Source organism: Crocuta crocuta, unplaced genomic scaffold, assembly GCF_008692635.1.
Source record: "Crocuta crocuta isolate KB4526 unplaced genomic scaffold, BGI_CrCroc_1.0 scaffold230, whole genome shotgun sequence".
Taxonomy (NCBI): domain Eukaryota; kingdom Metazoa; phylum Chordata; class Mammalia; order Carnivora; family Hyaenidae; genus Crocuta; species Crocuta crocuta.
The window spans coordinates 2334748-2347859 of NW_027527393.1; the positions used below are offsets into that span (position 1 = coordinate 2334748).

At 43.3% G+C, this 13112-nt stretch overlaps 1 protein-coding gene across 1 annotated transcript in view; it reads left to right on the plus strand.

Annotated features, from left to right (window-relative positions):
- Window positions 1–5352: 5352 nt before the first annotated feature.
- Window positions 5353–13112, plus strand: part of TPD52L1 (TPD52 like 1) — a 111237-nt gene continuing 103477 nt past the window's right edge. The window contains exon 1 of the mRNA XM_077752799.1: window positions 5353–5447. Within this exon, the coding sequence (XP_077608925.1) occupies window positions 5429–5447 (19 nt within the window). The 5' untranslated portion in view covers window positions 5353–5428. The remainder of the gene's footprint in view (window positions 5448–13112) is intronic.

The following is a 13112-nucleotide window of genomic DNA, read 5'->3' on the forward strand; positions in this document are numbered from 1 at the left end:
TAGGAATAAGGTAAGGCCCCTCTTAGTCTTTTCTTGGACAATGCTTCTCTTTAGGCAGCAAACTAGGAATGAATGATGACAACAGAAAGGAACAAGACATCTCTATCCAGAGACATTTCCACGTAGAAATGGTGGGCAAAAATCTCGTCCCTGGTGAAGCTCAGAGGGCGTGAGTATGGGCCTTGCTCTATGACACAGGGTAATAATTTTTATCCATAATGATTCTGCATCTTCAAGAGAGATTTAAAACCATGGTTCTCAACCGCCCCCCAGGAGAAGCTTGGCGTTGCCTGGAGATGGTTTTGGTAGTCGCCACTGAGGAGTTGCTACTGGCATCTGGGGTGGGGAGGCCGAGGGTTCTCCTGCACGTCCTACAACACGACAAAGAATTACCAAGTAAAACGTGTCAACAGGGCTGAGGTTGAGAACCCTTGCATTAAGACCTTAAAACATGAATACATTTTTAATGTATTTTAGAGATTGCTATTTTAAAATGACGATATGTTTTTAAGGTTTAAAGTCTAAAATGGGGCGCCTGGGTGGCTTAGTCGGTTAAGCGTCCGACTTTCGCTTAGGTCATGATCTCGCGGTTCGTGGGTTCGAGCCCCGCGTCGGGCTCTGTGCTGGCTGCCAGCTCAGAGCCTGGAGCCTATTTCGGAGTCTGTGTCTCCCTCTCTCTCTGACCCTCCCCTGCTCACGCGGTCTCTCTCTCTCTCCTAGAAATAAATAAAATATTAAAAAAAAAAAAGTCTAAAGGAGTAACCTTTAGTATTCAGGTGTGTAGGGGCTGGAGAGTATAATTACATAATGTCCCTTTATAATGAAACAGAAGCATCTTTATCTTCTAAATCCTCTGAACATCCATGAATATTTTATGGATCTAGGGACTATCTAAAAATGTTGGAGGAACTTAAGAAAAGCAAAATGAGTCCAATAGGGGTTTTTTTGCAAATAATTTCATATAGTGTAACCAATTTATTGACAGGTTTCAGGTTTTTGAGGGGTAAACATGAAATATTTGTACTTTTTTTAATGTTTATTTTTGAGAGAGAGAGAGAGAGAGAGCGCGCAAGTTGGGGAGGAGCAGAGAGAGGGAGACAAAGAATCCCAAGCAGCTTCTGCTCTGTCTGTGTCTCAAACCCATAACTCACCCATGAACTCTGAGATCATGACCTGAGCTGAAGTCCATGCTTAACCGACTGAGCCACCCAGGAGTCCCTGTACTTTTGTAATTACTTTTCCCTCAACTGGCTTGGAAATGGCTCCTTTATAAGCAGTGGTTCTGATTCATTAATCTCAGTTAGTTGTGGTTGGTAGACAGTCTTAAGTTGGTATATGATTTAGTCTTTTTCTCAGTCTCAAAGTAAACCTCTTCTCCCTTCTCTTAGCACTGCTTGGAAAACCTTTCTCTCTCTCTCTCTCTCTCTTTTTCTCTCTTTCCCTCTTTGCACGTGTGTGTGCGTGTGTGTGTGTATGAGAGAGAGAGAGAGAGAGAGAGAGAGAGAGTTACAATCAGAAAGCTAGCCTGATTTGTTTGCCTCCTCTCCTTCAGATACTAGCTCCTCGTTGTGAAGTGTGGGGTGGGGATTGAGAGGGACAGGATGAAACCAAATGACTCCATACTTAACTGGATGAGACTGACAGACATTCAGGCTCCCCTAGGCCCTGGTGGCCCCTAGCTGGTGGCCTCATGCGGCACTCCTCTAATTTCCCTTCTTGGCTTCCTACTTCAGTGGTCCTGGCAAGACCACAGCCCACTAATCTCCAATGGCTTCCACACCCAACTCTCTGGCTAGTGGACTTGTATAGGAGCCACATTCCAGTCCCCCTGAAGACTGGGGAGTTTGTGCAGATGGGGAGAAGGCAGTCCCAGTCCCCTCTGTGAACAATATCTCACCAAACTCTCCTCATTTTCTCTCCTCCTACTTGGTAGCATGATGTGGTGATGCCAGCAGTCCTCTGCTAAGGAGAGCTCGTACCTAGACCCTGCCTCTCCCTTAAGACACCTTCTAACTTCCTAAGGGACTTTGCTGAGCTGCTTCCTTCCATTTCGGAGTCTCTCTTTCTCCAGCCTCCTGGGAATGATGGCTCACTAGCTGGTTCTCTCTCCCCGAAGATCCGCACTCCACATGGGACTCAAGGGAACTCCTAGATGATTTCCTACACTACCTGAAAAGGTGGGAAATTCAAGGTCACAGCCACTTTCCCCCTAACATTTCTCAAAACTATCCGGCCATCGAGTTCCCCATGGGACTGTCAAGGGCAGTCTTGTATGCTGATGAGGGTAGGGAAGGGAAAGGTCAGACAGACCCATACAGACAGACCCGCATCTAAGCTCTCCATCAAACTTGTCTTCCTTCCCCAATTCCCCTGGAAGCAGGGAAAGGCAGAAAAAAAGTCCTTGCTCTATCTGTTCACATTTCTTTTATTATTTTCTGTTGGCCTGGGTGGCAATTTTTTAAAATTTAAAAGCTAAGAGTTTAGTACCTTTCATCTTTGCTGTGGACATTTTCTCAAACATTCATTCTCAACCTTAGAACTATGTTGATATTATTGAGAAAGTTTCAAAAACAAACAAACAAACAAATACAATCAGAATATCTGGGGAGCAAGGCCCAGCTATCAGAAATGCTTAGGAGCCCCTTGTGTGGCACTGATGCATAAGAGGGCTGGGGACCATTGCTCTAGAAACACAGGTGGCCACTAGGCTTGGAGGGAAAGAAGATAACCACTAAACCTCATATAACATCCTGCCACAATATGCAGAAGGCCGGGCACAGAGAGGCTGAGAAACTTGTTTCAGGTTACATAGCTAGGAAATTTCAGTGTAAAGATCGAGTGGAGCCCTGAAGCCCATGTTCTTCTTTAATGTATTCGTCAGGTTCACGAACAAGAGTAGTCCACTTTATCTGTCTTTTCTTACCCCTTCTTCTCCCACTGCCCAAAGGCACCCTCAGCACCTTAATGAACAAGTGACCTGGAACTAGTTTAGTCGAGGACTGTTGAACACAGCTTCCCTTTGGACATTTAAGATTTCCACTGCATCAGCAGAAAGATCAATTCTGGAGGAACAAACCAGGATCCCATCGATTTAATCAAACACCCACTCATTGTATTCCATGCGGCATAGCCACGAGAGATGAAGAACAAGAGGGTCTAGGTGGCTGTTCTGCTAAGCTTTAAGGAAATTGAAATTCACCATCCTATGTGACAAGGAAAAGGAAAGAAAAAGCAAAGTCTTCCTTGGCTAAACCATTATTTAGGGTCTATCAGAACATACCTGTTAATTCTTTCATCCTTCAAGACTCAGCTGAGGCAAACATCTTCACAGAAACCTTCCTTTATCTCCTCAGGGGTCTGAGTTAGGAGAATGTCTTCTGTGCTTACATGCTCAACACTTACCACACTACCTCTGGCACAGCACTTACCACACTACGTTGCTTTATAAAGTACCTGTTTATCTTTCCTTCTCACCAGACCATGAACTCCATGGGATCCAGGGAAAGAGGATCATGTCCTTTACTTGTATGCTTAGCCTCGAGCACAGTCCCTGGCACAGAGAATATATTCAATAAATATTTCTGAATGAATATCCGTATTTTATTATTATGAACAATGAAAAAAAGACATGGGGGTAGTAGCTTAAAATTTTATAAATCAGAAAAATGAGTCACAACTTAGATGAAGGCTAGATGACTCAAGCTAGAAAGTCATTAACTATTTTTAGTTCCTTTCAACAGCTAGAAGTCAACTCTAACCTGGTGTTTAATTTCCAGGGTAGAGAGGACCAGAACAACTAAATAGACTCTAAAAGTGATTTAATCGGGGTTGTTGATTTATTACTTTGTGCATCCATGGTCACTATCACCAAAGGCCCAGTGCTTAGTGGTCTGTAGAGTCATTTTTATGTTGCTGATTATAAACCAGGGACATTTTAACATAACAAAACCCACCAGCCATGCTTACACATGTGTTGTGAAATCACAAGTGTACTTTTTTTCAAGCAAAAGTGTAAGACCCCATTAAGGTTTGTTAGTTTATACCTTGACAGTAACTTGAGCATGGTTGCACAAGGAACCTACTGGTTAGTGGCTTATTCAATACATATTTTTTTCAGCTATGAATTTATATAAGGCTTTTTGGTGGGAAACGAGAGAGGGGTGTTGATAGGCGATACATACTTGACTCTGACAGACTTCAGCATCTATTTTAAGAGGAAAAAACCTGAAAAAAATAATGGCAAACCATTCAAGACCAGATGTAAATAAACACTCTTTCATTTTACAGATGGGGATTTTGTGGATGTAAAGAGAAAGAGATCTGTAAGGACTAAAGATCTGAAAAGGTGGGCCACGAGCTGATGTTTCTTCTCTAATGTTATTGCCGGGTCAGGCTTGGAACAAAACTGTCAGTTTCTAGCCTTTTCTCTAAAAATGTGACTGCTTCATCAACCTACAGGAATGGTCGATAGGTCTCAAATTACAAAACATGTACACAGTCGATGCTTATTATTTGAAGGCTCTATATCTGTGAGTTTGCCTCCTTACTAAAATTTATTTGTGACAGCAAAATCAATACACGGCTTTCATGGTCATTCCAGACATGGGCAGAGCCCCAAAACTTGGGCCCACCAAGCCTGCATACCTTTCCAGCTGAGGTCAAACAAGGCTAAGCTCTACCTTGCTTCAGCTCTCAGACTCTGAACAAGTGCTTTTTCACAGACTACAAATATCCCATTTTTGTGCTTTTGGTGTGTGTGGGGAGGTGATTTTGCTATTTAAAATGGCCCCCATCAGGTGTTGCTTAGTTAAATAAGCTTAATAAACTTCACTCAGGTATCAGTTATAGTCATGATGGCCCTGAGCTCAAAATTAATGAGTCGACAAGACATAACTAAGGTATCTTTAACAGAAACACACATAAAGCAAGTTTATATATTGATCCTTTGCCAAAAATGTCGAGTGCAGAGGGTCACAGGATCCAAACTCCGTATTTCCACCAGGAGCTATGGTTCAGTATTGTGCATCCACCCTCCCTCCCCTCTCCCTGGGGATTGGCCCTGGGACAGGGGGCTCCAGGACCCACTTTAGCGGGGTCAGGCATTTATTTGCAGGGCCCGAGCACGCGCCCTGAGCCAGGAGTGGGCGCCCTCGGCGCGATGCGCAGAGCGGTCGGCAGGTGGCGCCCAGCAGTGGGCTCCTTCTCCGCGTGGTCGGGGCCAGGTGGACCCACTGGACCCGGCGGAGCTAACCCAAGCGGCAGTGCGGGGCGGTCCCCGGGCCCCCACCCCTTCCACGCAGCGCTCGCTACAGGCGCGCAAGGGGAGGGCGCGGGCGGCGGGGCCAGCTGCGTCCCAGGCTCGGACACCGCTGCCTGCCTCTCTGGAAGCACCGGCAGCCTCGCCGCGCGCAGTCGGAGGTCGGCCACCATGGAGGCGCAGGCACAAGGTGAGTGGTCGCCCGTCGCCCTGAGGGTCGGGTCCTGGCGCGCAGAAAGGCGCTTTCACGGTACCGGGTAACTTTGCTCTCGTACAGAGCGGATGGGTGCCATCTGCACAGGTCGGCGACTCCGCTCCTATCGGCACCTGCGGGATAATCCCTGCTCCCCAAACTCTGGATTTGCTGTGAGCCTGGGGCCGGTGAAGGAGATGCTAAATGGAGAGGTCCCTCTGCTGAAAATGCGCTCACAGAGTGCTCGATTTCTTTTCCCAGCCAGGCGCCCCCCGCTCCCCCTACCTCACAGGTGCCCGAAGCACCTGTTGTTCAGGGTCCGGAATCCGCAAGGCGATCCCCTAGCCCTCGGGGGAGCAGGAGGGAGAGCGCCTCCTCTCGCCTGGAGTCGTGGGCTCGCGTCCCGTCCCAACTTCGGGCGGAGCGGCGCGCGCCAGGGTGGTGGCTCCGTGGAGACCCGGGTCTCCCGGCTGCGTTGGGAGCTTGCTGCGCGGGGACTTGCCTTATGAGACAGGAGAGCATTACCTGCCCGCTGATCTCGATCGTAGATGCGTCTGTCCGGGCTTCCCAGGTCCGGGAGCGACCTCTGCCTCCCTGGGCGCGCGGGGTCCCTGGCCGCGGTCTGGCGGCCGCGTTCCCCGCCACCTGCGTAGCCCGCCGAGAGGAGCCGGGGGCGGCGCCGCCTGGGGCAGCCCGGTGTCTTGGGGTCACACTCGGACCAGGGGTAGGGAACCCGTTTGGAACTGTGCGAGAAAGGCAGTGCATGGAGAAAGGAGCAAAGACCAGAGGTGGGCGGACGTGGAGCTCCAGGCGGGCAGGAAGGACACTGACTGCGGAGTCTAATTGGGAACAACGCCAAGAAGGGGTGGGATCCAGAGTTCAGCTCTCCTCAGCTTTGAAAACAATCACCGCTACCTTTCTGTCCCACTGCGGGAGAGTCTGTGCTGGCTTTTCAAATAAATAAAAGCTCGTTAAAAAAGGGGAGAGGGGGTGGAGAGAAGGAGAGACGTTCAGGACCCTCTGCGCTCGCCCTTGCAAGGGCGGAAGCGTCCTGAAAGAGAGCCATTGGGTGGGTGCAGCGTCCTGGTGCTACTCAACAGGTCTGCTGCCAGGATTACAATTGTCTGAACAGCACGAACCATCCTCGTTTGTTCCATCAGCCAAGAGCCTGCCCATAAAGCGGCTGCTTCCAGTATTTTCCCCCCATTATCTAAATTGGATAGGAGAATTCAGCCAAGGGTAGGAGTTGTTTGTCAAATTCAAAAGCTGGGGTTGGGCTGGAGGCCTTCGTTCTGAACCGAAGCAGGTGGGAACAACCCTGGAGTTTTTCAGTCTGCCTTACACGTTAGAATTGTTAGCAGAGTCTTAGGGGCGCCTGGGTGGCTTAGTCGGTTAAGTGTCCGACTTTCGCTTCGGTCATGATCTCGCGGTTCGTGGGTTCGAGCCCTGCGTCCGGCTCTGTGCTGACTGCCAGCTCAAAGCCTGGAGCCTGTTTCAGAGTCTGTGGCTCCCCCTTTCTCTGGCCCTCCCCTGCTCATGCTGTCTCTCTCTCTCTCTCTCCTAGAAATAAATAAAACATTAAAAAAAGAAAAAGAATTGTTAGCAGAGTCTTAAATTCTGGCCTCTCCCAAATCAGTTAAATTGGAATCTCTGGGGCCTGAGCATGGGTGTATTTGAAAGCTTCCCAGGTAATTCTATTATTCATCGAGATTTGGAGAAAAACTACAGCATGTGGGAAACATTCATCTGAATTCTGAAGATGGCTAACCTGGTGTCATTGGTTTGCTTTACCTGTGAGAGGTACTAAAATATTCCAGTGCTTTCCCTTTGCGAAGTACCGTGTTAGGGGAGCAAACACAGACTTGATTTTTGCTTCATGAAATTTGTAGTAGAGGAAATAACTGTCAGATAGTTATTTGTTAAATAAAATGTAAAATTGCCTCCATGTTGATATTTAAAAGAGGGCCCCAGAGCACCAACTGAGATCCTGAAAGTCTTTAGTCCTAGTAGGTGATCATCAAAATAGTGGAGATCGTTTACCGTGTCCCTGTTGCTGTTCTTTGTGCTTTACAGTTGTTGACTCACTTCTTCACCACAGTTCCATGAGGTAGTTCCCATTCCCATTCTCTAGAGAGGAATCCAGTAAATTCCTTGTAACATCAAGCAGGCAGTAACAGTGCACTGCATGCAGTGAGTGCCCCATTCCCATTCAAAGCCTGCTTCTTGTAGAGGAAAAATAAAACTGAAGTCCCCATTTCTCTCTCTCCACTACCCACTTTGCCACTCATTCCTTCCCCTCAGGAGTGGGTAGGGAGTCCAAGTTAAAGGGCAGGTGAAGTTGCCCTGGGGAGACTTGGAGTAAGGTGATCATCAGCTAGAAGAGCATTTTAAGCTAGTGAACAGATTTAAGAAATGCTCAGGAAGAAAAAAATTCAAATAACTTGGGGCGCGTATGTAGAATGGTGGTATCAAGGATGACGCTAACTTTATACTTTTACAACCAGGTGGATGATATTTGCCTCTTAAATCCTCATTTCCCCAGTTCTTCATTCTCAGGTCATTTAAGCAGCAGACATATTAAGTTCTTTAAGAATATTTTTCACAAAATGTTTACAGTTTATATTAATGGGGAAATCTTTCCACTTGACACATGTTTCTGACCAAATGAATTGCCTCTCAGATTCTAAGAGACTCCTATGGCTTCCTAAGTGCAAGTTTCTGTCACCAGCACAGTTTATTTTAGAATTATCTAGAGGGAGGATGGCTTCTCTTTTTGCCTCTTGATCTAGAAACAAGCGAACTTGAGTGAGATTAAGTAGACAGTGCCAGTGAGATCTTCCCTGTGCTTTCCAGGAGACCACCAGGTGCTATAAACATTTGTACACATAGCTCAATAAATGCAGTGGCAGGTTCTAGAAACTTTTCCATAAGTGAAATTCTGCAAATACATTCTTTGACTTTATAAGACAATAGATTACTTCCAGCAAAACAAGAAGCCATTCTGAGAAATTGATAGCACCAAAAACACAGAGGTGGGATTATGCACAGAGGGATTCAAGGAGAAGAAGCTGGAGAACAGTGTGGAATGGCAAGCCCACAGGAGGCTAACATTCCCAGTTGGTTTCCTGGTACTAGAGAATTTTTCATTAAGAAATTTGATATATTAGAGAGAGGCTTTGGTTAGGAATGTAGCATTTTCGTGAAACATATGACAGTCCTTTGAAATGAAAATTCGTGCCATATTCAACTACCATTCAATATTTCATTACTCTAGGAAATAAATTTGTTTTTGTCTTTCCTAGTGTCTATAATGTTGAAAGGAAAATTTTCTGTCCACTTAACATTTGTGTATATTTAGATTAATGACTGTATTAGTTTCCAAGGACTGCTGTAGCAAATTCTACAAATTTAGTGGCTTAAAACAATAGAAATTTATCATCCCTGTTCTGAAGGCTAGAAGTCCAAAATCACTCTCACTGGACCACAATTAAAATGTCAGCAGGGCTTTACTCTGGAGCCTCTAAGAATTGATTCTTTGCCACTTCCAGCTTCTGGTGGCTGCAGGCAGTCACTGCAATCTCTGCCTTGGGGGTCACATTGCTTTCTCTCCTGTCATCAGATCTCCCTCTGTCTTTTGTAAGAGTGCTTGTGATTTCATTTAGAGCTCACCTGTATAATCCAGGATACCCTCCACATCCCAAGATCTTTAAGTAATCACATCTGCAAAGACCCCTTTCCCATATGAAGTTACAGGTTCCAAGGATCAGGACCTGATATTTTGGGAGGGTCATTAGTCGGCCTACTACAATAGCTTTTCTTTTCTTTTTCTTTTTTTTTAATAATCAGACAGTCTACTCAGTAGGATTCTCAGAAATCTGTGAATGACATACAGTTATAAATGTCAGATTAATTTTACCTGTTTGCAAATTCCACTAAAGCAAAAATGTCATGTATCACTTACATTATCATTATACTTGGCTCACAGGACATTGACTTAATACTCCTCTATGTTCCAGGAAGAACTTATGGCAGTTTATGGATTTATAAAAAACATAGCAAGATTATGTAAATTAGAAAGAGGTGAAGGAAAATAAACAAGGATTAGAATGGAAAATGAAGCAAGGAATGAAGCTGTAGAAAAAGGAATACAATTATATCCTTTTTCTCAACACTGCATGGAAAACAAAGTCTTGCTTTGTAAACAAAGTATGTTATTTTGTTAGAAAACAATAAAATAATCCCTTACTTCCATGCCAAATAGCAACAGGTTAAGTCTTTTATATTGTAGGGATCAGGTTACTTAAGGAATAATTTTCTTTTGTATATTTCAGGAAATATAACCCTCAAATATGGGAGGTAGGTGTTATACATTTTGATGTATGATTTTTTAAAATATTATTAAGAGTGTTCTTACTACCTTCAAAGCTACCACCTATAGTTTTATTTTCCCTCTAAATAAAAGTTTTTTAGGAAACTTACAAAATAGGAAGAATAGTATTTGTTATTAAAGTCAGTCATTTGCAGCAAATCTTATACTTATTTTAATTAAAGTTCTTATAAAATCTGATCATACAAATGATAGATATTATGGTATTAGATGCTATCTTGGATTGTCTGCCCTACTATACCTTGTTTTCTTAATGTTTTGGGTAGGCAGAATCTGAGAAGTTGCTTCAAAAAGCTTGAAAACAAGAAGGTCCATTTCTCTGGTCTGTGACAAGATTTGGTACTTAGCGAGATACAGTAAATAATGAATAAGTGCTTTGGAAAATATTGATTTATTAAATATTTCAGCAAGTATTTATTGATTAGTAATAGCAAATACTTGACCAGCACTCACTACTGAGAGACAATAGGGGATAGTGGTTGAGATTCCTTGATTTAAGAATCAAAGTGCCTGAATTTTAATTCGGCCATTGTCACTTAGCCATTAATAAGACCCTGAACAAATAATTTGGTCTCTTTGAGCCTTGATATTCCCATACATAAAGTGAGAAAAATAATAGTGCCTATATTATAGGATTGTATTGAGGATTTAAGGAGTTAGTACTTACAAAATACTTAAAAAGTTCCTGGCACGTGATAAATACTATATAAATGTTTGCTGTTGCCTTTAGTAGCAAGCATATGCCAAGTACTTTGCATGCATTATCTTCTTGAATTCTTATAATACCACTATGGGATAGACACCATTACTTTTAACTCAGAGACAGGGAAGCTAAAGATCAGAAAAATTAGGTGTGGAAGGAAGAACTTGACTCCAGGTCTGCCTAGCTCCAGATGAGCTTCCCCACTATACTACACTGTCCCGACAGTATGTGCTGGTCAGCATATGCCAGCGGAAGACAAAGATGAGTTCAACATGAGTCATCTTTCCAGGGAGGGTTGCAAAGAAGAGTCATCCCCATGGGTAATGCACTCAGAACTGATGAAATTACATACTTCCACCCCAGTGGGATTTTTTGAATACTACAATGCCCATTAGAACTAATTCGCAGTGAGGATGACAGTAACACTAATATTTTAGTGTGTTTTTAATGCCAGTTGCCATGTTATACACTAAAAACATTATGTTTTTTAATAAATAAAGCAAAATCACGATGAAGGTGATGTTATTTTCATTTTACAAACGAGGACACTGAGTGACAGAATAGTTAACTTTTTCTCCAACTCCCACAGCCTGGATGTGATGGAGCCCAGATTTGAAATCTGAAAGTTTGACTTTTTACATTGGGATTTTTAATTACAGTTCTGTAACATCTCCTTAAATTGATATGCATACACAGTCACTGTGCAGAGTTGCACATAATAGATTTTGCTTGGTATTCATTCAGTCAAGGCATTTTAGAAGAGCAGGGATCTCACTGCCCATCCCACATATAGGCAGGGTCTAGGTCCGAAAGAGTATGACCAGAATTCCTGAGGTCTGCAAGAATAAGCCCCACAATATGACAGGCTGGGGTGAGGGAAGAGGGTGGTGTGCTCATGTATCAATAGCTTGCCATTTAGTTCTGTTTTCGAGATGAAGAATTCTGTAAGTTACGAGACATGTGATTCTTAGAACCAGTATATAATTTTATTACTAGCCACAAGGAAAAGCCAGCTCAAATGTAGAATTGTTCAAATATGTAATTCCATTTGCTGTTCATTCGTATCAGTGATCTCAGGACTTTAGAATAAATAAAAGATATTAGGATCTGTATGACCCTTTCCAGAAAGTAAGATCTGTACTCTCTGGATGCTAGCTGAGAAGACTAATCTCAATGAGTGCCCCAGAAGGAAAGATTTTCATAGTCTCATGAGTATTACAATTACTTGTTAACATGAATACCTTTTATTTATTTAGCTATCTCCCAAGCATATTAGCATAATACCTACTTTAAAAAGGTACCTTGTGGAAAAAATGGATAGTGAGAGGATATGTCCTTAAGTTCCAGTAGCAATTTCTATGTTAAATTTTTGTGGTCTAAAATGGCAAAAAAAAAAAAAAAAAAAAAAAAAAAANCGTCCACCTCTGCCGTCGCCCTGGCCTGCCCTCCATGTGTGCAGACGTTCGCTACTACTGTAGGTCTGGATTGTACTCAACACTTTGAAGCTGCCTCTTAAATTTCCTGAGGTAGGATAGAGTAAACAATATACAAAGGAGGATCACAAACTGTGAATTTTCAAGCCTGTCATTTTGCCTTTCATTGGATATTTAAGAAAAGCAGTGTAACTTATTGAAAATATATGTATTAAAATGAAAAATCATCCTTAATGCACCAGAGAAGACAGCAGAACATTTTAAATGAATTTGAGTTGGCAAAAAGAAAGCTTTGGGGTCCTCAAGGAAAGGTAAATTTTAAGTAGTTTCTCACAGTGTGAGTCCTTTATAAGGGTTACATGTTGATACAGAGGAAGCGAAATTCCCAAAATACAGCCACAAATCTTCAAGAATACCCCTTTGTCACCAACATATTGCTTCCTTCTCAAAAGACAGAAATCTGGCACTTTGCTGTTTGTGCGACAGCAAAATAACATACCATGCACTGAAAATATATATGTATGTTATACCTCATTTCCAAACTTCCCTATGATTGTTTGTGCCTTACACATCACATCTTCCCTGATGTGTATGTAAAATGTAAAATCCTCCAACCCCTTGGAAATTGCAAAATGCATTTTTCTTATAATTAGACATTTCTTTCATCAATCACTAGCAAGCACCTTGTAAAGGATCCTAGAAGCTGAGTGGATTCATTCAAAAGAAAAAGACAGCTTGGGTTGTAGGAAGGGATCGCTTCAGATCTCTTGATTTCCGAGTCTCTAGTGTCAGGTATTTGTTTTTTCTCTGTTTTCTCCCCTTTGTACATGAATGAGCTAAGAGTAGCAAATAATGAAGCTGAAAAGAAAATTGTCTCTGTTTTCCAACATTTCATCTTCCAAGATGGATTCGTTTCTTTGTGAAGACACCAAGGAAAGATGGCTTCCCTTGCTTATGAGACTTAGGGCAGGTGAGGAAGAAGGTGCAGGCTTTGGCCCTTGGCATTCCACTTAAGAAATATTTTTTTATGTTTATCTATTTTTGAGAGAGAGACAGAACACAAGTAGGGAAGAGGCAGAGAGAGGGGGAGACACAGTATCTGAAGCAGGTTCCAGGTTCCAAGCTGTCAGCACAGAGCC